General features: G+C 47.9%; 1 protein-coding gene across 2 annotated transcripts in view; it reads left to right on the forward strand.

Annotated features, from left to right (window-relative positions):
• Positions 1-24,145, forward strand: part of MEGF6 (multiple EGF like domains 6) — a 268,797-nt gene that overhangs the window by 226,278 nt on the left and 18,374 nt on the right. For both annotated transcript variants that reach the window (XM_078611384.1, XM_078611385.1), the window contains 16 exons: positions 770-898; positions 2,366-2,494; positions 4,343-4,477; positions 5,940-6,074; positions 6,693-6,818; positions 8,641-8,775; positions 9,569-9,697; positions 10,706-10,837; positions 11,382-11,510; positions 13,106-13,234; positions 15,135-15,263; positions 16,589-16,717; positions 18,376-18,504; positions 20,979-21,107; positions 22,338-22,466; positions 23,444-23,575. In XM_078611384.1, the coding sequence (XP_078467510.1) occupies positions 770-898; positions 2,366-2,494; positions 4,343-4,477; positions 5,940-6,074; positions 6,693-6,818; positions 8,641-8,775; positions 9,569-9,697; positions 10,706-10,837; positions 11,382-11,510; positions 13,106-13,234; positions 15,135-15,263; positions 16,589-16,717; positions 18,376-18,504; positions 20,979-21,107; positions 22,338-22,466; positions 23,444-23,575 (2,085 nt within the window). The remainder of the gene's footprint in view (positions 1-769; positions 899-2,365; positions 2,495-4,342; positions 4,478-5,939; positions 6,075-6,692; positions 6,819-8,640; positions 8,776-9,568; positions 9,698-10,705; positions 10,838-11,381; positions 11,511-13,105; positions 13,235-15,134; positions 15,264-16,588; positions 16,718-18,375; positions 18,505-20,978; positions 21,108-22,337; positions 22,467-23,443; positions 23,576-24,145) is intronic.

Genomic DNA, 24,145 nt, shown 5'->3' on the forward strand with positions numbered 1-24,145 from the left:
TGTCTTTGCGTGTGCCTCTATTCATTTTCGACGCATAGCATACCGTGCCCAAATATTTTTCTTAAGGCTAAAAGTCAAATCAACTTTGCCCTACTTTTCCACTGTTTTGGTGTCAGCCTGCATGAAAATGAAAACATAAGCCTGGAAAGATGTTTCACACGTAATCCATCAGAGAAACTCAAATATAACTCCTAGCGCGTGTGTACACACATTCATCACACGTTTGGTTTCAATTGATGTTAAATATAACCACACTGCGAGCATGCTACACATTGTTACGTTAATCAACGGCGTCATAATAAAACATATATAAATCTGTCGTGCAGTACGTCTGGTTGATGCAAACGCTTCCAAGTAAACAATTAACCGACTTAGTTTTGTGACGCGTCTTGGCATTGCTGCGTATATATGTTGTCCAAGTAAACCATTAACCAACTTAGTTTCGTGACGCGTCTTGGCATTGATGCATATATATGTTGTCCAAGTAAACCATTAATCGACTTAGTTTTGTGACGCGTCTTGGCATTGCTGCATATATATGTTGTCCAAGTAAACCATTAACCAACTTACTTTCGTGACGTGTCTTGGCATTGCTGCATATATATGTTGTCCAAGTAAACCATTAACCAACTTACTTTCGTGACGTGTCTTGGCATTGCTGCATATATATATATGTTGTCCAAGTAAACCATTAACCAACTTACTTTCGTGACGCGTCTTGGCATTGCTGTATATATGTTGTCTCCGTTGTTGTGTTTTCCGTGGCCAGCTTGTCCCGAGGGCAAGTTTGGCAGCAACTGTCAGAGTGAGTGCAGGTGTCAGAATGGAGGCTCGTGTGACCCCGTCAGCGGGAAGTGTCGCTGTCCTCCCGGAGTGTCTGGCGAGCTTTGTGAAGACGGTTAGTAGTGGCGATCATCCACCACCCCCCCACCCCCAGCCACTGTGTTTACCAACTGCTGCCCACTTCACAGAGCACTGCCCTGTATGAAGTGTTCATCCCAGACGCATTTCCACCCACGGCTCTCTGATGTGTCGTCGGGTTGCAACGCGTGTTATTCGGCAGGATGTGTTGGGGTGCCACGGTGGCGACATGTTAACTACCTCGCCTGGTATGCGGGAGGTCGTGGATTCGATCCCGACCACGATGCCTGGTCGTGCGGATTTTTCTCCGGGTCCTCCGGTTTTTCCCTACACATTTAGAATCCACGTGCGTTTTTAGTATTTGGCTACTGTAAATTTGCACGTGACAAGCCATTTCGTTGAGGTATCATTCGTAGCCAGGTCACTTCTGAAAAGGAGCGATATAGCTCAGTGGGACTTACCTGGTTAAATAAAACTTGTTTAGTTTTAGTTTAGTTTTAGGATGTCCCAACGTTTTGCTCCACGTGCTGGGATATTTTTCAGATTGAGCAAAACGTTAGGCATGCAAAACATATAGAGAGACACACCCTAAAAGGTGGGACATTGATACACAGACGTATTTAAGTGTTCTCTCTAATTTGTTTTCTGGTTGTGCCACATGTTGTTTGGCACGAGGACTGACTATTCTGCCATCACGCCATGGCGTGTAGTGAAATATCGGGTATCATCTCGATGAAAACCTATGCAATTGTATCGAAGTGCTGACCATCTCTGCCAGTCTAGGGCAAGAGTTACGAGGTCTATTTAGTTCAAGCCACCGCATGCTGACAGCTGCTGCTGAGAATTTATTTTCTCATTCTGCTGAATGTTTTATATATATAAGAAAAGTATCCAACGTGGAATGCAAAAGGCATTCTTATTTCATTCGAGGTGAAAATACTTTGGCCGTGTCAATTTATCAGTGACTTTTTCCACATTCTACGCGGATTTTTTTTTGCCAGTTTTTGTTTGTCATTCCTTCATGCCATGTCTCGACTCCCTAAGCCTCGGGTATGAAATGGAATTCCCTTCCTTTGAACATTTTTCATCACGGCATTATCGGTTTACAACATACTTTGCAACAATAATCAATCATCGTGTAACAATGTGAATCAGTTTCGTCTCTCTTTAGAGCTCATCGGTACGATACAGTCATCAACATCCACCGCCGCTGCTGTTGTCATTTGTGTCCTTGTTTCACTGCTGCCTGCTAGGATGACCTCACTTTCTCTACTCTTTGAGTTCGTGATGGAAATGACCAAATCGCCACACATTCAGATCTCTTGAGCTCGTGGACATGAATAAGGCCGAGATCTTTTGAACGTGCAATGCACATCCTCCGTGCCTTATTAAATCCCTTAATTCTCCCACGTGCTCTCTTTCACGCACAGAGTTGAATCACGAGTGCAGTCCGAACGTCGTGCAATGAACACGGTGTCCCTGCATCTGTCCCATCCCTGGACAGGATGTCCCAAGGGCTTCTTTGGAAAGGCGTGCAACAAGAAGTGCAACTGCGCCAACAACGGACGCTGCCACCGCATCTACGGAGCCTGCCTGTGCGACCCGGGCCTGTACGGCCGCTTCTGCCACTTGCGTGAGTCTCCTGCTTCGGGGCTCTCATTCCGGCCCAGGGCCGAAGGTCACAACGTTTGAGCGGCCTCCTCGACCTCCACAAACTGCAAGCCTCGTGTAGAATCTGACAAGCCGTGGTAGGACGATGGCAGGGTGTCCGGCAACGTAAATAACGAGAGGAGTACTTTTTGTCGAATTCTTTAAGAAAAAAACTCTATATTTCCAGAGCCGCAATGCACTGTGAATACGCAGATGGGGCTAACATGGCAGGCAACGCTACAAGGGCACGGGACGGGAGGATTTACAGGGGCTCTGTGGAACGGCTGGTACGACGGTACGCAACACTTTACACGGGAGGGGAGGATTTACAGTGGCTCTGTCGAATAAAAATTGGGGACATTTTTACGAACAACTCTTATAAAGATGATCCCATGTGAGCAAACCCATAGTGTAAACTTGTGTTGCTATTTGGGACTTCACCCAATTGGAAACTGATCAAATTCATCAACGCGTTTCACAAAACCCAGCCACAGACTGAACGCATTTGGCCCTCTGGCTTCCGAACTGCTAATGAAATACTTCCGAGGACAAACACATGTTGGAAAGCATTACGTAATCAATGATTGTTCTTGCTTGTCCAATGTACACTTACATTTGTTAAATTCAAGTATAATTTGCATGTATGTTGAACTTCTTTCACACCGTACTTAGCCAACCGTGCTAATCAGCATTGCAACTGGTCCCATTAACTTGGAACATCTGTACAAACAAATGATGGCATTCACTTACCAGGCTAAATCATCCCTGTAATGACCAGCAGCGTGTCTCTCTGTCATGAATGCTCTTGCCCACGTGTGTGAACCCGGCGACCTGAGTTCAACTCCTGCTCACAGCCAAGACCGGTGACGATTATCTGAACCAGTCCTGGGTCTTTCCTAGATCGACTCAGCCTCAAATGAGTACCCGGTGCGATGTGAAAATATCGCCACTAGGGAGACAAAGGCGGCCGGGCGTGGTTCTGGCCACCCACCCCCTCGTGTGCTGTGCCGGCCTTCATAGGTGCTCGCTAACAGCACTTGCCCCACACTTTCTGTTGCAGCTATGCGGGAGATATTTGTGCTTGTGCTGCACTTCAGAGGCCACTGCAGTTATTTATGAACATTCAGCGCTAAGCCCAGCAATGAGGCTGTTTAAGAACCAGCAATATCACACACTGCCATTCGATATCGTGTCAAGTAACAGTGCAAGTATCTAACAGATCAAACGACCATTGTGTTTAGTGGCATGTGAGCGAGTGCAATGAATTACAATGTTGCAAAGTGTTAGTTCACGATAAGCATATGCTCGAGATATTAAAATAACATTTAAACAAGGAAGAACAACTATGCACACGCAATGGCTTCTGTAACGCTTTCCAACATGCGTTCATCTTCGAAAGCATTTAATTGGCGATAACCTAATGGCAACACTCACTTCATGCACGTCGGTAGCAGTTGCGTCCGTAGGCAGTGATCTGACAGCCGGGCTCTGATTGCGGCTCTGTTGAAGTCTGTCGAGGCTATACGAGGGATTCATATTCTTGGGTTTTTTCGGTAAAGTCACGTAGGTAAAAAATTTATATTAAAATTAATAGAAGTAAAATATTTATATTTTACTTCTATTAATTTTAATTTTTTACCTAAAATAAAAATTTTACCTAAAATAAAAATTCATAGAAGTAAAATATTTTAATATTTTTTTTTAACTTCTATTAAGTTTAATTTTTTACCTACGTGACTTTTCCATAAATAACCCAAGAACATGAATCCTTGCAGTCACGAAAGCTTCAAATCTAGAAATATACGAGGGATCTTTGTGTTTGTCTTTGCAGCGTGTCCTAAGTGGGCGTTCGGCCCGAGCTGCTCATCCGAGTGCCAGTGCGCCAAGGGCAGCACGCAGGAGTGCAACCCCAAGGACGGCACCTGCCGCTGCCACGCTGGCTACCAGGGCAGCCAGTGCCAGGAAGGTACGAGCACGACCAGGGCCATCCGATTATTCAAGCTGTCCATGACCCGCCACCCCCTGTTACTGGACGGATAGTGCGTGTGTGTGTGCGACGCAAATGTAGAAGTAAGAAAAATTGTTGCGCATAGAAGAAGACCGGCCAATGCAGGCAGTGATGAGAAGGAAACTGGCACTATTTGGACACACATATGCAGGATGGACAATAATTGGACCATGTAAAGTGTGGCGTTGTTCGGGGAAAAATGTAAGGAACCAGAAAGAGAGGAAGACCTACAAGAGAATGGCTTGACGACGACATAAGAGGCCGGTGCCAGCAAGATGTGACGCTAGCTAAGCACATTGGCACAAGACAAGAGGGCAGTGGAAAGAAATGCCAAAATGTGCAGTGGACACCTACGGGCGATCTGCCCCATGGATCGTGATGATGATGATGTGACGCTGGATGGGCGATGATGGGTGGGGTTTGGTGATGCCACCTCCATCATCAACCATGCGATGACATCATCGTGACATCTCCATCATCAACCGCGACATGCTGGGGGTAGCCCAAGAAGGGGCGGGGGGGGGGGGAAGAGCCCAGGGCCAATGCAGATATCACTAATCACAGATGTTGGGATCAAACTCAGGTTGTAAGGTTCATAGTGCTGTGCGTTCACCACTTGGCTTGTAGGGGTTTCCTGGCTTAGCGGAAAATACAAATTATATTTGGAGTGAAGTAATTGTTTAAAATCTTGATGACTGTCACAGAATACACCTCCTCTTGTTGCATGCTATAATGAATGCTAAGTGCCGCTGCGAAGGTTGAATTAGGAACATTAAGCTTCTATCAGAGGTCAGCGCTTGAAGATTAATTTAATGAGCCTTTTATTTTAATCTAGCATGGCTTATTTGAAACAGTGCTTTTTTTAAAATAACCCACACTATGATCGCTTTGTTTCTGTGTAGCCTAGAAACACTCATTGTGGGTTACAGTAATTTCCTCCCGGCTGGATGCTTTCAAGAGCAATTGTTAGTTTTGTAAGCGACACTCGTATTTAACCATCAACATCACCAGATCCATTGAGTGTTATTTTTTTGTTCAATGAACAGCTCTTATAAAAATGGGAAGCCCGCATTTGTCATGGTCTGGCGGTTGGGAATAATTGGCTAAACGATTATAATTCTCATTTTGACATTTTGCAAAAAATCGGCTGCTGAGCATTTTTTTTCCCCTTGCCCCACACACATGCGCCTGATTATCTCTGCCGTTTCTTTTTAATTTTATCCAACCCCCACTCTCTCTCTCTCTTTCTGTCTGGCCACACCGGCTGCGACTACGGGCGTAATCAGAACAATCGTTAACACATGTGCACGCTCGCCAGCGACATTGCTTTTCTGCATCGCTTCCGTTTGTTGTTACTGCATTCCTGTTGTTGTTGTCGTTGTTATGAGGCCAATGCTCTGGTCTGCTCTTCCTCTGGCAGTGTGTGCCGACGGCTTCTACGGCTCGGGCTGTCGACTCCCGTGCACGTGCGCCGACGGCGTGGCCTGCGATCACGTCAGCGGGGAGTGCAAACTGCAGTGCCAGCCCGGATTTCATGGCACCGATTGCCAACTGAGTAAGCGCCTCTCACCCCGCGGCTCTGCTCGGTTTTCAGGGGCCCACAATTCACTTCGTCGGGAACTGCTGGTGTTCTTTTTTTACATAATGCACGAGGCTTTTGAAAGCAAAACAAAATTAATCGAAGTAAATAAATCACAAAAACTGCACCTATTCTGCTTTGTTGACTGGTTTAACTTGTGATATTTTATGATAAATGCACTTTTGTCACCTAAGTGGATACCAATTAGGCACAATTAACCTATAAACGAGGTTAGTAAGTATTGAACAAGTCTATTCTTGCGTTTGACAATGTGTTCAGGAGCCAAATTCCAATGTCGAGACGTTTGCTAGCCACGAGAGGGTTTCAGGAGATAATTTCGTATTGCTATTCCCCTTTCTCCGTTGAAGGAGCACAGCCTACAATTGTGTGCTGAACGGTTCCACAGTCAATTAAACAATGGACAGTGCACGTGAAAGGTTTGAACCATAACGTACGCTCAGAATTTCATCGGCAACGTCGCCATATACTACGTCGCGCGTTATACGCCGTACATGCATTGACGCGACACAAAGTCCACGTTTAAGAAAGGAAAATCGCCGAAACGGGCAAGCAACTCGGACGACATGTTCGCAGAGTGCCCTGCTGGGAGATTTGGAGGCGGGTGCCAGGCGTCGTGTGCGTGTGGCGGGGCGCCCTGCGATCACGCCACTGGCCGATGCTTCTGTCCACCTGGCAAGACTGGCGGCTCCTGTGAGAAAGGTCAGTTGAATTTTATACAGGCTGCTTCAAAAGAATGTCAACACTTGTATGGGACGATCTTGTTCATGGAAAAAGAACGGATAATACACTGCAACATGACAACAAATGTATGATAATAGCTTCAAAAAAGTCAGAGTCTCTACTTGTTCGCCATCATTGTCAACACACGCCTGGAATCTTCTCCAGGTGGTCTCCAGAGCCCGGAGGTAAATTTTTAGCAGTATTGTTGCAAATTCTCGGAAGTGTTAACATTTTTTGAAGCAACCTGGATAACCGTTCGGTTTTTTCTTTAGTGTATTATTCGTGACGTACTGCGGGGTTGTTCGTTACGACGTCTGACGTTTCGCTCCGCGTCCTTGGAGCTTCTTCTTTCGCCCTGCTACCTTCGCCATATTTATCAAGAACTGAACTCAGCTTTGGAAATTGAATTCAGTTCCTGACAAAGTTCCCACGAACGTGGAGTGAAGCGTCGGACATTGTGCCAAACAACACGTGGTACCGGCCAAAACACATCGACGATCTGTGCAGAGCAAGCACGAAGGTCTACACAGAAACAACACAGGCAACTTAATGCATTTCCAAATCACTGCGGTGTTGAGCAAGATCCTTGGCTACACTGCCACCTGTGGTCTTGTAGGGATATAATCTATTGCTGTAATCCAGGTGCCTTTCATTGCTGTTGTTTCACTTCCCCTATGCGTGCTCATCTTGCAAAGTGGTCCATCGAGGCTACTATCCCATCAGCAGTTGTGTCTAACTCACATCTTATTGGTTTCTCAAAATCCGCCAAGGGGTTATATATCTTTTTTTCTGGACTGTGATGAGAATCATCAGTTGTCCCTGGTCCATGCATACGGCATAATGTCCACCTATGTGTCTCTTAAGTGTATGTCCATGCTTGCATATCTCCACACTTCTTTGCGCACTTTTATCATCTGTTAAATTGTCAGTGTCTGATCCATACGTCACATACATACGCCACATCATATCTAAAATATGCATCGATTGAGAACGTCTTTCTTTACGCAAACTCGCTGATACAGAGGCCACCACTTTGAGTCGATCTCCCGGAACGGCAGAAACAATAGGTACTCTTCTCAACCTATTCCTAGCAAGCATGGGGGGACGGGGGAGGGGGGAAGACCAACTACCGTCGAGAGGGCATCTTCAGAACTCCCTCGGGTGTAGTCACTTTACGATGTTTCTTGTTCATGTTTTTGTTTTGTTGCGGTTGCACCCGAGTCAAGAGCCGCATGGCTCATAGGGTTATACCTAATAAAATAAATAAAAGGCAAAGTTGTGAATATGTGCGTCTGTTCAAAATGTTTAGCGTACTTCCCAACATGCAACAAACTTGAAATTTGCCATGTGGGTACTTTCCAGACTGTACACCATGCCTGTCATGTGACCCGGGCATGTGGAAGCGTAACGCATTGTAGTGTAGTGATTAGCGCGCTGCACTACGAACCCGGCGACCCGAGTTCAATTCCCGCTCACGGCCAACACCGGTGACGATTATTTGAACCGGTCCTGGGACTCCCCTAGGTCGACTCAGCCTCAAACGAGTAACTGGTGAGGTGTGTGAACATCGCCACTGGGGAGACAAAGGTGGCCGGGCGTGGTGAATCCAAGTCCCGGGCGAAGCCGGGTAGTACAGCTAGTACCTAATAAATGAAACTGAGTGAAGGCTCTCTCTCTTGCCAGCAGTGACGTGAGCAAGCAATTGCAGGACTGCACTTTTACCTTCACATATAATACGAATGTGTGTGTGTGTCTACGCCAGTGTTGCCCGCTTGACGCGTGTGTTCTGTTTCACGTTCAGAGTGTCCGGAGGGACGCTGGGGTTTGGGCTGCCAGGGCAACTGCAGCTCGTGCGAGAGTGGAGGAGGGGCGTGCAACAGGTCGACGGGAGAGTGTGACTGCAAGGCCGGATTCATGGGCAAAGCCTGCCAGAGCAGTAAGAAAAAACCCATTGCCCCCATTTGTCATTAGGAACCTCCCACCGTATGCACGCAGTCATACCAGCTGTTGTAACACAAGTGAGGGGTGTTTGTGTATAGTTTGTGACAATTTGATGTGCGAATTTATAGTACTACATTTTATATAGGGTAATTCACGCTATAGCATCCCACAACGATGTACATTAATTATATGTAAGGCCCAAATCCCATATACAGCCCCGAGCAAGCAAATGAAAACCCTACTAATCTTGATTTGAAGCTTTCGTGACTGCAGGAAGCCATACTCTCCTTCGGTAAAGTCACGTAGATAGAAAACATAATGAAAAAACACGATGTTTTGGGCGCAACACAAGCGTCCGTCATCAGGTGAGCTAAAAACCCTACTACCAAGCAAAATAACAACAATAATAATAATACTCAAATTAATAAATGGCACCACAACAAAAAGCTCAAACAAGAACTCCCTGTAGCCAATACACTCAGATTGCATCGCACAATCACGAGAATGATAACCCGCATGTTTGTTCAAGCACGCTGGTAGTTCAAAGTTAATTAAATGTAATGCTCCTCAGGAAGAGTTATATCTATATGTTTTACATATCATATTTTCATGAACACGGACCCAAAGGCCAACCAAAAATGCCAAACGGATCATAGCCACACAGCGCCGCTGAAGGTGTGATAACAGACACGAGCCAACGGGTTTCTTGAATTTAGCGAGGTGATTGAGAGCAGCGGGGGTGCTGTAACGCGTGGCGTCTGCTCCTGCTGCTGCTGCTGTCGCCTTAGGCTGCCCTGCCGGGCGCTTTGGCCAGGGCTGCGCGCTGCGGTGCGCGTGCGAGAATGACGCTCAGTGCGACCCCGCCACCGGGCAGTGCTCCTGCGGCCCGGGTTGGTTCGGACACAACTGCAAGAAACGTGAGTGCTGCTGCTTCCCCTCTTTAGCCCTTTGCCCGCTCCGAGACGTCTGCGAGTTGCAGGGTGGGGGTCCCCGTTCACCGATGAATCTCGGAACGTGCAAGCTGTTCAAAAGCGTTCATTTTATGTAGAGAGGCGTAGCGCCATTGTTTTTAAAGACACTGTACTCACCGCAGAGAACTGTAGCGACACGACCGCGCTCTACGATAGCTGGCACGAAACTGTGCCACACGCCCTCCCGCATAGCCTTGTGGGAGCCTCGGTACCGATGAAGTTATGTTTATTTTTCCGATTCCATGCACATACGTCATCGGAATGGGAAATGGTTAATTCCGTAGTAATAATAATGGTGATTTGTTTTAAAGAGCCACTTTCCTCTTCGCTGGGGAGTGGTGGTGCAGTGCTTAGTGTACTGTGCAACGAACCAAGCAACCCGAGTTTTATTTCTGGCCAACGCTAATATCAGTGGAGAGGTGATGTCTAAACTGGGTCTGGCCCCATCACCCTCCACCTGCTTGGTGAAGTGCGGTCGAACCATCAATAATAGGAACAATAATACATCACGGAGTGGTATCCAAGGAAAGGGACACAAATGGGGGGACGTCTGTGGAGAAGATGGAGCGTTGAAATCAGGTTGTGTGCAGGTGCAAGGTGGATCATTACATCGCAGGGTCGTCAGAGGTGGCAGTGGTTGGGGGGATGCCCTCATCCAGCAGTGGATAGACCAAGGGATATACATTATTCATTTATCGACGAATGACCCAAAAAAAGATTACTTTTTAATTTGGACCAATTAAACAATTTAGGTATTAAAAAAAAAATCGTCATTTATAATTGTGTTTTCTATCTAGCTGGAATATGGGTAAAGCGTGGCTACTTCTTCCAAGAGGTCTGGCCGGCATGGAAGAGTGATCCACAATACTCTCTCTAGAGCCGCCCCGAGTAAAAAGGCCCTTCCGCCAGCAGTGGCGCGAGCGGGAAATGACTGGGTGCGTCTATCTGTTTCAGCGTGCCATGCTGGGCGCTGGGGAAGAAACTGCGAGCGGCTGTGCGAGTGCAACAGCGTGGTGGGAAGCTGCGAGCCGGTGACGGGGAAGTGCGTGTGCGAGGCTGGGTTCACTGGGCCTCGCTGTGAACAGAGTAAGCGCCGCTTCCCGCTTGCCCCGCCCTCGTATGGTCTGAGCAATTGTTTCAAACAGACACGCTTCACAAGTCAGTGGGAATACGCCTGTTGCCAGGTCAGACGTAAAAACAACAAAAAATGTCCCCTCGTGCAAATGAGCGGTGGGAAACTTTGCCCGCTCATCTCACTTGAGCCTAGAAATGTATAAATATGAGTCTGACATTATAATGATTGGTTAATGAATACAACCTTGAGCGGTGGAGCAGCAAATAGCTCACAGCACTACTAACCCAACGACCTGACAGCTGAACCGGTCATGGGCCTCCTCTAGGTTGACTCAAGTCAAGTTTGACTCAACCTAGCAGAGGTCAATGACCGACTCAGCGCTTTGGTGCAGTGTGCAAGCAGCACCGGAGACACAGGTGGTCGAACGTAGCTGTGGCCACAAACTTCGGTTCGTGTGCCGCGCCGTCCTTGACGGGCTCTCGCTCGCTAACATGGCGCTGCGCCCCGACACTGCGCTCACGGCCACGCGGGGCCTTCGTTTGTGCTTGCGTGCAGAGTGCACCGCCGGAACGTTCGGGCCAAGCTGCAGGAGTCGGTGCCAGTGCGAGCACGGGGCGGCGTGTGACCACGTGAGCGGCGCGTGCACCTGCGCCGCTGGCTGGACCGGGACATACTGCGAGCGCCGTAAGGGGTCACCGTCACGCGCGCCAATCCCAATCCCCGTCTTCGTCCTCCTCGCAGTTGCAGCAGCGGCGGCGGCGGCGGCGGCAGCGGCTCTTGGCTAACCGTCGACCAAAGACGGTCACTCCAGTCGCTCGCAGAAAGTCACTCACCTCCCTGTTGCTCTTCGATCGCGACTGCCGTGGTTTCTGTTCCTCCTCGTCAAGGAGCATAAACCATCACACGAACTCCGATCATCGTCTCAACAGCAGCGGCGGCTTTTGGCTAGCCAATGAATAAAGACGGTTACCCGCGTCATGTGCTCTCAGATGAGCTTCTGCAGCCGTCTGGGACGTGCTCTTCCTTCCGATATTAGGAAGCCACTGGAGCCATGCACTTTGAAATCATCTAGATTGATAAACTCATTTCTTTGGAACTGCTTTTTGTGTTTAGTTTGTTAGCCATTCCTACGCACCTCTTATAAGCACGGTTGGCTAATCTGCTATGTGAGGAGAAAACATATAGCGATCTTAGATTTTCAGTTTTAATCCAGCAGCTACCCTGGTTAATAGCATGGATATTATTAATCACACAATACGAGGCATCTGCTTCATGACGGGTATAATAATTTGTAAGAGTAAGCCATTGTGCGATGGAGTCATGGTCCTAATTTTAAAATGTACCTATTAGTCCACTGGAATATATTTTGAGCAATTATCACTCCCAAATGTAAACACTTGGCAAGACCCTCGTAAAGAAGTCATGAGACTCAGTTTTTCTTCATTGAGAAAAAAAGCAAAATAATAATAATAATAACGGCCCCCACTGGTTTGAATATGAATAAAATTGGGCATTTTTTCTAATGCACAACAGCATGCAGAGGTGCCCAATTTCACACTGCCAAATGAACGTTCTAAAATGTAACCATATGTAGCACCTGTGACTTATTAGGACATGCACAATTGCATTCCGCAGCATGCACAGGGAACAATTTCCTTTATTACACCTTTTACAGTGGGAATTCACAATTTAATGCCACGAACCGCTTAACATTTGCAATGCTGATTGGATAAGCATGTGAACATAAATTGTATTTTAAAAATAAATCACTGAAATATGCTAATAAGGTGGTGCTTTGCAATGGACAATCGCATAATAAGTTTCTTTTTGTGTGGGTGGATAAAAAAATAATAATTCGATGAAGTGATATCGGAAGCAGTTCCGTGTCATCGTCTTCAGCGGACCATTCTCTTAAACGCGGGTGATGCACTGCTTTTCGAGAGTCCAGAATGCCTTCTTTGTTTTATGACACGATGGCAATCGCACAACTGGAATAACATTAAGAAATATATATATTTTTTTAATAATACATATTTTGTTTTACTTCCCCAAGAGAAGGAAAGGATGCATCCGTCTACGGCACTGCAGCACCTTGTTTTTGAACACAAAACTGTACACGCAGTAACTCGCACAGCAGCTCAGCGCTGCGCTTGTACGCATGCATGCTTGGACCTCTTTTTGCGCAGAACACAGCCAACCGTGCTAACCGGAGGTGCGCGGGTAAGGACAACAACAAGACGTCTTAACGACTTGCACTTGTTATTATGTCTCTCCAACAGCCTGTCCCGACGGCTTCTTTGGGATGGAGTGCAAGGAACCATGCGGCTGCCGAAACGGGGCTCGCTGTAACCACATCACGGGCCAGTGCAGCTGTGCCCCAGGCTGGGTGGGCCCCAAGTGCAGTCAGCGTGAGTGTCGCAACCATCTACGTGCACTTGAAGTGAACTAATTCTAAACTAAAACTTTAAAAGAAACTATGTTTTGTTTTATTTTACCAGGGTGAGGCCCACTGACCAGCCATGTAGCTCTTTTTTCAGAAGTGACCTGGCTATTACAAATTATAGTGCAATGAAGTGGCCTATCGTCACGTGGATATTTACATCAGCTAAATACTCTAAAAGCACGTTTATAAGTGTGGAGGGAAAAACCGGAGAACCCGGAGAAAAATTCACACGACCACGGGGAAAACACGCAAACTCCGAATATACAACAGGAGTCAGCGTCGGGATCAAACCCACGACCTCCTGTCTACCAGGCGAGGTAGTTAACATCTTGTCACCGTGGCACTGGTGGGGGAGAGTAGGTGGCCAGGTGGCTCAGAGGTCATAATGCTGAGCTGGCTTTGCTAAGATCGGCGGTTCGAATCGAGGCCAACTGCCCTGTGGTTATGCTGGGGATGTCAGGTCCAGCGAGGTCGGTCTCAGACTGACCATCTCATTCCATTTAGTTCTGGGTCCTTTTTATACAGCGGCTGCACATCTGTAACTGTAGTTGGATGGCAGAAGTTGTGAGTAGCCTATTTAAAATGAAAATTATGCAGTGTCCTTCATATTTTTTACTAATATTTTGTCCTGATCGTGAGTGAATTTACTTTTTGGCAGGAAATATATATTTTTTGGTTTTAATCTATCCTGTATATTTTAAAAATAGCATTTATTGCAATGAATGACACAGACTTCAATAATAATGAATTGGAAACCTGGTTTTCGAGGGAAAGTATTTCGTGTAATTTCCAACTGGGAATCATGAATTAGTTGGCGATTCTGAATTAGTAGATTGTAGCCACTAAGACAGTGTACTGAGCCATATTGCTCATTGGGGTTGTATAAATGTGTATATGTTGAGATTCTTTCGCACCGTACGTCGTTAACCGTGCTAATCGGAGGTGCCAGAGAAGAACAACAAACGAAACACAAAAATCAGTTCTAAATAAATTAGTTTTCAATCTAGTCCATACCTCCAGTGGCTTTCCAATATCGGAAGGAAGAGCTTTCCAGACGGCCGCAGAAGTGTATCTGAAGGCCATACTGATGCAGCACCTCTGAGAACATGGCTTCAAATCCTGGATTGATTATGTGGTTAAAATAAACATTTTTTCAGATATCAAACATATGTTGATCTCTGAGCAGACACAAATAACCTAACTTGATTTGACATGCCCTACATTTGGGGTGTCAGATTTGGGAATATAAAATAAATGTTGACTGCTGTGGGGTTACTCTGCAGACAGCCTCTCAGTGAAGCCCTGCAGGGTTTTATTCAAAGGCTGTTCCCTGGCCAGTTGAGTTGTTTTGTGGTTGTGGTAGATGAAACAAACAACTTTCTGGCCAGTATACAATACCGTACATATGTTGAACTTCTTTCGCATCTAAATTGAAAAATAATTTCTTTAGAACTGCTTTTTGTAACTCTGGGACCTTTTTTGCCAGTATCAATGTATGAGAAATAAGAATAGAATTGACTCTTTCTTTGCATGTTTTGCCCACAAGTGTGTGTGCTTGATGCAGTCTTGATTCCATGCAAAAGGTATCTATTTGGTGTTGAAACATCTTAACACCTGTTTTATTGCCTGAAAGGGTAAAATATTTTCTTATTATTCTTACAGTTTTCTGTGTTTAGTTTCTTGTCATTGCCTCACAACTCCGATTAGCATGGTTGCCTACGTACGGTGCAAAAGAAGTTCAATATGCGTACATATGTTGCCAGCCGTGCCAATCGGAGGTACTGGTGGTGCACCGGGCACAGACCGATGGTTCACGGTCGTACGCTTGACGCGCGTTCGTTTTTTCCTCCCCTCCACCCCCACAGCTTGCCAAGGGCAGACGCACGGCGAGGACTGCAGCCAGACGTGCGACTGTCACAACGGCGCGACGTGCGAGCACGTGACGGGCCTGTGCCTCTGCACCCCTGGGTGGACAGGGGCGTCGTGCCAGCGCAGTGAGTGAATCGACGCTCAGCGCGTGGGCGCTATGGACCCTTCACGATTCCTTCATGAATCCTTCACGAACCCTTCACAAATCCTTCGCGAATCCTTCGTGAATCCTTCACGAATCCTTCGCGAATCCTTCGCGGATCCTTCACGAATCCTTCACGAATCCTTCGCGGACCCTTCATGAATCCCTCGCCACACTCGATTGATTATCTCGGCGAGAATGGTCTGGCTGGAACGCGGACGCGGCGGTCCCCGTGTGCGTCCGTGGCGCCCCTGCGTGCGCGCACGCGCGTCAAAGGAATCCTTATCCTCGAGTTAGAGATGGTCGGTTGCCTCGGGCGTGGTATACAGCACTGAGCCGGCAGCATTGACATTCTCGATTTGTGTTTGGCGAACTTTCATCCCCCAGAGCATCTGGGCACTGGATGGATCCTCTCTTCATCTGCTTTCGTTTTTGCCTTTCCCTGACTCTGATCAACAAGCAGAAGCTAGTCACAGGAATACTTTTCCTTTTTCCACATTTTTTTCTTTTTTCCTTGGGGTTGGTTTACTTTTCTGTGAAGCTGTTGGTCTACCAGCGACATGATTAATTTCAAGAGCAGCTGCCCGAAATACCACCTGGTATATGTTTCCTCTTTAGGTGGCAGTGTTACTGAGGAAGGGTATAGAGTTGTTTTTCATTTTCCAATGCTTTTCACGTGTTATATTGTCCACCGTTGCAATGACAAAGTTGTAGTAATGCAATATTCCAATAGGACTGTAATAGAATACAAGACAATTTGCTTTTATATTACACTCTTCATGCCAGAGGTTCTCAGGCTGCTTTACAATAAAATCTCTGCCAGGAATAAAAAAAATATTGTCCAATCATTCCTTGGCGGACACTCTTATCATCAGTCTCGATCATCGGCCATTACCAGGTATCGCGGTGGCAAGATGTTACCCACCTCCTCTGGTATGCAGGAGGTCGTGGGTTCGATCACGACCCTGAGGCCTGTATATTTGGAGTTTGCATGTTCTCCCTCCCTGTGGTCGCGTGGATTTTTCTCCACATTCAGAATCAACATGCGTTTAGAGTATTTGGCTGCAATATAATTCCACGTGACAAGCCACTTCATTGGGGCTATCATTTGTGGCCAGTTCGCTTCTCAAAAAGAGCTATACAGCTCGGTGGACCTGTCCTGGTAAAATAACAAAAATATGTTGAATTGTTTCTAAGGGACTCATCGTGCCCAATTTGTCGTGCCCGAGCCCGGCTTCCTTCCCCCCCCGACGTCTGGCTGCACGACGGCTCTCCAGTCAGCTGACGTCGCTCCGTTTGCGTCCGCAGAGTGCGATTCCGGATTCTACGGAGCCGGCTGTGCACAGCATTGCATCTGCCGGAACGGCGCCACCTGCAGCCACGTGACGGGAGACTGCTCCTGTCCCGACGGGTGGACGGGCGTCGCGTGTGAAACGGGTGCGTCGCCACACCGTGCCCTCCCCCCCACCTTGACGGATGATCCTCGCCGCGGTTTCACTTCCACGTTTTCATCAGATCGCGCGTGCGCTTGTGTGTGTGCGCGGTTTTTCTCTGTGCGAGGTTTGTGGTCGAGTCGTTTTGGGCAGGTAGCATGCATTTGGGGCGAGGAGTGGGTATCCCCCACCTCTTTATCACGGTGGGCTATGTACAGTGCGAAATAAGTTCGACATACATACATACTTTCCAGTACCGTGATACGTAATTGATATTTGGGGTCAGATCATACAAGTGCAGTGTGCGTAATACACCCTCCTCCATCCAACACAGCCGATCAATAAAGTTGTCACGTGAACAAACGTGCCGCTTTATTACTGCTGCATCAGCACCACCAAGCGGTGTGTTGTTGGAGAGCAATCCACGACATTTGAGAATGTGGTCCGACGTTTCGCTGGTAGTTAAAACCAGCAGGCATTTGTAAGATAACGACAAACATTTTATTTACGCGATCTGAACCAAAAAAAAATACGAATTATATTATTGGTTATGAAAGGCTGCGCCGAGTTAAACTCTTCCAATATACTTGTCCAACATGAAAAAGGAGGCCAAATGATCCTCTGGAAGGGCCCTCTAAGAGCCCCTCGAATAGAGATCCTTCCACCAGAAAAAAAAACATGCAATGCAATCGGCATTGGCCAAACACAGTCAATATGACTTTCTTGGTTGATGGTGCATTGTCTTTGAGTTGTGCGCCTTTTGGCGTCATCTGGTCCAACACCTTGTGAGACTATGCTCTAAGGAAAGCTGTCTCGGGTGTGGACCAATCAACTTCAAGGACAGTGCATACATTATCATACGACTGCAGGTATTGTGGTCTATGCAAACATGACTCCTTGTAAAAAAGGTATCAGTTTTGTTGCCAGATAAAAGGGTAAAAAAACAATTATCAAGTTCTTCATTGGTAAGCAAACTTAACAGGATCCAGCTTCTGCATCGGATAACCACAGTTTAAACCACAGTTAAAACATCCACAATCCTTACTTATTTTACTGAACACAGAGGAATGAGGGGACGATAAAACATCAACAATAATCATTACTGATCACGTAAGACTGCACGTGCAATTGGTCAAATATCTTGAGAAGGAACCTCCTGAAAAGTAACAACCAAATCACCCCGATTGCTAAGCAGCGTTTCACCGGGGTTAGTACTTGGATGGGAGGCGTCCTGGGAAAACTCAGCTTGAGATTAAGTTGTTGTTCCGCAGACCGGAAGATTGACACCGGGTTAATGATGGCATTAGTCGCGATGTATCACTTAACAGAGTGTGCCACGTGAAGGCTGCCATCTTCCACTCCCAGCTTGAGAGGCCACGTGGCAACGATACGGTGATACAGTAATGCATCCTTCAATTTATTGTATTCCGCTTTGGGTCTTATCCCTTTAGATGTGCATGAGCTGTATCCGTGTTTTATAGTTTCCGCCCACATGAAGCCAAAACGTGAGTTAATGCAATTCGCCCAAGATCTTAAATGCGCAGGGCCTTCCTGAAAAAAAAACGTATTGAGACTCTGTGAGACTCTTGTGGATCAATAGTTGTATGAAGAGGATACCTTTGTCTTATTATTTTTTTACGTAATCGTGTAATTCCATTGCAGAGTGCACAGGTGGAAAGTTTGGTGCTGGCTGTCAGCAATCCTGCAGCTGTCAGAATGGAGGCACGTGCGAGGCGAGGACAGGGAGGTGCACGTGCAAGGCAGGCTGGACTGGTGACAAGTGCGAGTCGGGTACGTGTCTCTCTCTCGCTCTCTCTCGTTGCATTCATCCCATCGTGTTTATCGCATGGCGAGCAGCTGCACCACATGAACTATTCAGCATTTGCTCGAACAGGTTTGATTGTTACGATGAGATCTCGAAGGTCAAAAAGCAGTACAGATTTTATTTGTTTGAACAAATGACACTGGATAATGTTGCTCTGGAAAGCCAATAGGGCCGACAAACGAAACAATATCATCCATAAGAGGGTTTTTTGGGTAAGATCACGTAGATATTTAGATATAAAGATCACGTAAATATGTAGATATATAGATTATATCTATCTGATCTAAGCCCAAAACAACTGTATTGTGGATGATATTGGTCGCGAAGGACTACGTGTTAACGTAAACAATACATTTACTCGCATTTCATGGTTGATAAAACACTGAGAGCTGCATTGTGCAGACTTGCAAGGACTACAGTTTAAGTTATGCCGATGTAAGCAATTTGTAGCGTGCATTTACTGAAAGCTGTGCATATGTTTTCACAGAATTGCAGTGCAAGGCATTATTTAATTTGATTAACAATACTTTACAGTATATGTACATAGGCCCAAAAGTATATAGACCCAAATGTTTATTCCGTTAACACCTCCTCCGTAAAATGCGTCACACGCCTTATTTGATTCGTATATTGCCATCATAATAGTTTGTGTGTTGCATTTACAATCTATGTACAATAGAGTGTATTAGTTTAACTTTGATTCAATTAAGCATTTGTTTATTTTGTGCAACGTATTATTATTTTCCTTTGTCAAGTTGAAGTAAAACATATATCAACGGCTTATTTTTTTTAAATATATTTGTTAGTACATGAACTCCACTTGGCACTCGAAAACGTATCTTACTACGTAGGTCTTTTGATCCACTTGGAAAGCTGGCCTCACAATACAAAGGTTATACATGCGGTTTCCATATGTAGGCTATTACAGCGGAACACAATGTTCTATTGCTGCTGCAAGCAACCTTACCAGGTTTTTAATGTCATACGACATCAAATGGTTATAAAAAAAACACCCCACAGCATTGCCAGGCAGTAACCGTGGTCTGATTCCATGAATCCACACAGAAACCGCATCGACCCCTGACAACCAATATACCCGGCCCCACACGCTGGCATTTGTGCGGCCCCTCTGCCAAGGTTTCTTTCCCCGTGAACTTGATGCCCCCTCCCATGCTGAGAACTCGATCGACCAGACTGATTCTTTAGTCTCATCCACACTGTTCAACCATTGCGCTGCAGACGGCAAACACGGGCAAAATACAAAGGTCCCCTGTCTAGCCTTAACAGACTGTTAGCGAGCACCTATAAAGGCAGCCATGGTGATGTTTACACCGCACGAGGTACTCAATTGAGGCTGAGTTGACCTAGGGGAGGCCCATAAACGGTTCAGATAATCGTCACTGGTATAGGCCATGAGCGGGAATCAAACTCGGGTGGCCAGGTTCGTAGCGCAGCGCATCAACCGCTACACGACCGCTCCCCATCACAACACACTTGCTCAACAACAAGAACAACAACCGCCAATCGCCACTAAGTGGCGGTGATCGTCGCCACCGCGCTTGTGCCAGGCTAGGTGCACGTTAAGGCCACACGCCCGCTGGCAGGAGGTCACGGGGCAGACCCAGGTGCCATGGGTAGGCTGACCGAGATGACTGGCCGATGCACCACCACCTGTGCCCCCTTCTGTGCCAACTTGTTTTAGCACTCGACGCTCCGCTCGTTGTTGTGAGCGTCGCTCACTCACTCGCTCACCACACTGCAGGTCACATCACTTCTCATTCTGCATCTTCCCTCTCATCATTTGGATTCCCAAGTTGTTATGACAACCTCGCTCAATTCAGGAAACGTATAAACTCTCATCTATTGCAACTTCAAGAGTGCCGTTTGTTACTTTCCACTTGGCATATTGTGGACCTTTTGCTCAGTAAACCGGCGATCCGAGTTAAATTCCCGCTCACGACCAACGCCAGTCGCGATTATCTGAACCGGTTGTGGGCCTCCCCGAGGTCGACTCAGCCTCAAATGAGTACCCAGTGTGCTTGTGTAAACATCGCCACTGGGGAGACAAAGGCGGCCGGGTGTGGTGTTGGCCACCCCACCCCCTCGTGTGCCACAGCGCCGGCCTTCACGGGTGCTACTCGCTCACAGCACTTGCCCCAACAGTCTGCTACAGGCGATTCGCGGGGGATCTTTGTCAATGTAAGCAGGCTCACGGTCAACACACACACAGAGGCTCAAGAGGACAGCGCAGTCCACCGACAGACCTGGGCCAGGGTCCCCCCTCGTATAGCCCCCCTCTCTCTCTCTTGTTCACCGGTGGTGAGCGAGAGAGCGAGAGCTCACGTTTCCACCGGCCGAGCGGGACCGGGGATCGCCCATCTCTGCCGCCCGTTGACCGGTGGTGGCTTTTCCCGTCGCGCTGTCTTTTTATTTTGCGCAGCGTGCCCGCCCGGGTTGTTTGGCGGGCGGTGCGGGGAGAGGTGCGAGTGCACGCACGGCGACTCGTGCCACCACGCGACGGGCGCCTGCCACTGTCACGCCGGGTGGCGCGGCCGCCACTGCGACAAGCGTGAGTCCACTCCGCAGCGCCCACGCACACGCGCGCACGCACGCACATGCACACGCGCGCACCCACGCACGCACATGCACACGAGCGCACGCACATGCACACGCACGCACCCACGCACGCACATGCACACGAGCGCACCCACGCACGCACATGCACACGCACGCACCCACGCACGCACATGCACACGCGCGCACCCACGCACGCACATGCACACGCGCGCACCCACGCACGCACATGCACACGCGCGCACCCACACAACATGCGCACACACACACAGACAACGGCCTCCCACCCCCACCCGTATAGCCTTAAGAGTGCGTTGGGGCAAGTGCTGTTAGCGAGCAGCACCTATGAAGGCCGGAATGGCATGCGAGGAGGTGGGATGGCCTTCACCACGCCCGGCCGCCTTTGTCTCCTTTGAGAATGAGTACCTGGTACGATGTTTACACACCGCACCAGATACTCATTCGAGGCTGAGTTACACACACACGCACTCACACACACGCATTCGCGAACACATTTACATCCTCTTCTAATTGTTTTGCAAACTGCATTTTTTCCCCCAAATGTGTTTTTGTTACAAAATAAAGTTATCCATCCAAGTGATCGACCTGGACCATTACCGCCTACTGAATATGACTGTTCGCGGCTGTTCTGCATCACTTCTACCAGTATGTTATTGGGCTGTAACGCGCGTTGTTCGGAACGAATATCCCAGCACGCTTCCTGCCACGTGCTGCAAGCTTCTAGAGTTGCCAAACAACTATTGCTGAAGAACTGAAGAATCTAAACTCAACTGAACTATTTTTACTTAATTTTACCAGTTAAGGCCCACTGAGCTACATAGCTCCTATCCCCGAAGCGACCTGGCACTCACAAATGGTAGCTGAACGAAATGGCTCATCATGTGGAAATTTATAGCAGCCAAATTATTCCAAACGCATCAAAACGTCGGACATCGTGCCGACGAGCGCGCGTTACAGCCCGAGAACACATCTCAGAGCCGTACCCACAGAGTGTTCACGTCGTGGCCAGCGATTGTGAACGGGAGAGACGCTCCCCTACTTCCTCTTCAATCTTCTTGCCCCACCCCCCACCCCCCATAAATGTTCCTCCTCTCCCCCCCCCAGCCCCCTCCCCCTCTTCGAAATCTACTTTGCATCCTGGGTTCTTGAATAACGATACAAACACAAACCACAAAGACGCTCAAGCGACGTTTGTTCCCCGTAGCCTGCCTGCCGGGCCATTACGGCGAGGGCTGCACCCGGAGGTGCTCGTGCGCGTCCGGCGTGCCCTGCGATCACGTGACAGGGAATTGTGGCTGCCCCCCGGGATTCATCGGCAATGGATGTGACCAGAGTGAGTCTCCAGGGAACAACGCTGTCCCAGCGCACGATACCGTGTGGTGTGACGATTCATATTGATTTGTTTTCATCATACATCACGCTGCTATCGTCTTGGCTTCTACTCCATGTCGACCGTGTATTGATTGCTTTGTCGATACTGAACGATGGCGGTTGCTGCAAATACTTACAGACCAGCTGCCTCTGGTGTGGACCAATCAGTTTCAAAGACAATGCATATGTTATCAGAGTACGTTTTTTGTTTGCATTCTGACCGCAAGTATCGTGGTTAATGCAAACATGATTCCTTGTAAAAGGTTTCAGTTTGGTGTCTTAACATCTTGACACCTGTTTTGTTGCCAGAAAGAAGGGGAAAACCCTATTCTCATAATCTATTGAATTGTGTATGTACGCGCGTTGAACTTATTTCGCACCGTACGTAACTAACTGTGCTAATCGGAGGTTTCGATTATATTTAATACGAGGGCTGAATGCACCCCCCCCAACTCCAAGTCTCCGTATCGCAGAGGCTCCAGTAGCCACCGCCGTTAACCACCATCTCTCCCCGCGTCCTAACACGCACGGACCGCGTCCTAACACGCACGGACCGCGTCCTAACACGCACGGACCGCGTCCTAACACGCACGGACCGCGTCCTAACACGCACGGACCGCGTCCTAACACGCACGGACCGCGTCCTAACACGCACGGACCGCGTCCTAACACGCACGGACCGCGTCCTAACACGCACGGACCGCGTCCTAACACGCACGGACCGCGTCCTAACACGCACGGACCGCGTCCTAACACGCACGGACCGCGTCCTAACACGCACGGACCGCGTCCTAACACGCACGGACCGCGTCCTAACACGCACGGACCGCGTCCTAACACGCACGGACCGCGTCCTAACACGCACGGACCGCGTCCTAACACGCACGGACCGTGTCCTAACACGCACGGACCGCGTCCCCGTTGTGCGTCTCTGTGCAGCTTGCCCAGCTGGAACGTTCGGTCAGAACTGCAACTCGGTGTGCCAGTGCTCTGCAGACAACCAGCAATGCCACCCCGTCACGGGGAGGTGCAACTGCCTCGCTGGCTTCCACGGACCGCAATGTGACAGCAGTGAGTGAAGAACACAACTACACTTCCTACCAACTTCGGGTGGTCTCTTAAAAATAATAATTGTGAAGGCAATGTGCACTATGCGCCCAGCAGTATATATGGGTTCACCACAGTTAGTGGATCAGCAGATCGATTGGGGTAGGGTAAATTGTGGATAAGTCCACCTCTTCCATAATAACTAACCAGCATGGAAGTGTAGGCGTAACAACCCCCCTAGATGGACTCTCTAGAGCTCCTTCTCGTGTATGTCTGTAAGTTTAACTTATTTTGCACCATACGTAGCCAACCGTGATAACTGGAGGTGCGGAGGAAGGATAACAAACTACTCAACACCTAATGCAGTTCTTAAGAAACGTTCTTTCAAGCTAGAGTTTAAAATAATTGGGTTTTCAAGCTCCAGTGGCTTCCTAATATCGGAAGAAAGAGCGTTCCAGACGGCCGCAGAAGCACATCTGAAAGCGGAAGCCCTTCTGGCAGCAGTGTCATGAGCAAGCAATCGCAGCGATAAACTTCTACCACCTACTCTTTTGGTCTTTCGGTAAAGTCACATAGATAGAAAAATTATATAAT

The sequence above is a fragment of the Lampetra planeri genome, chromosome 36, assembly GCF_965212315.1.
Source record: "Lampetra planeri chromosome 36, kcLamPlan1.2.h2, whole genome shotgun sequence".
NCBI lineage: Eukaryota > Metazoa > Chordata > Hyperoartia > Petromyzontiformes > Petromyzontidae > Lampetra > Lampetra planeri.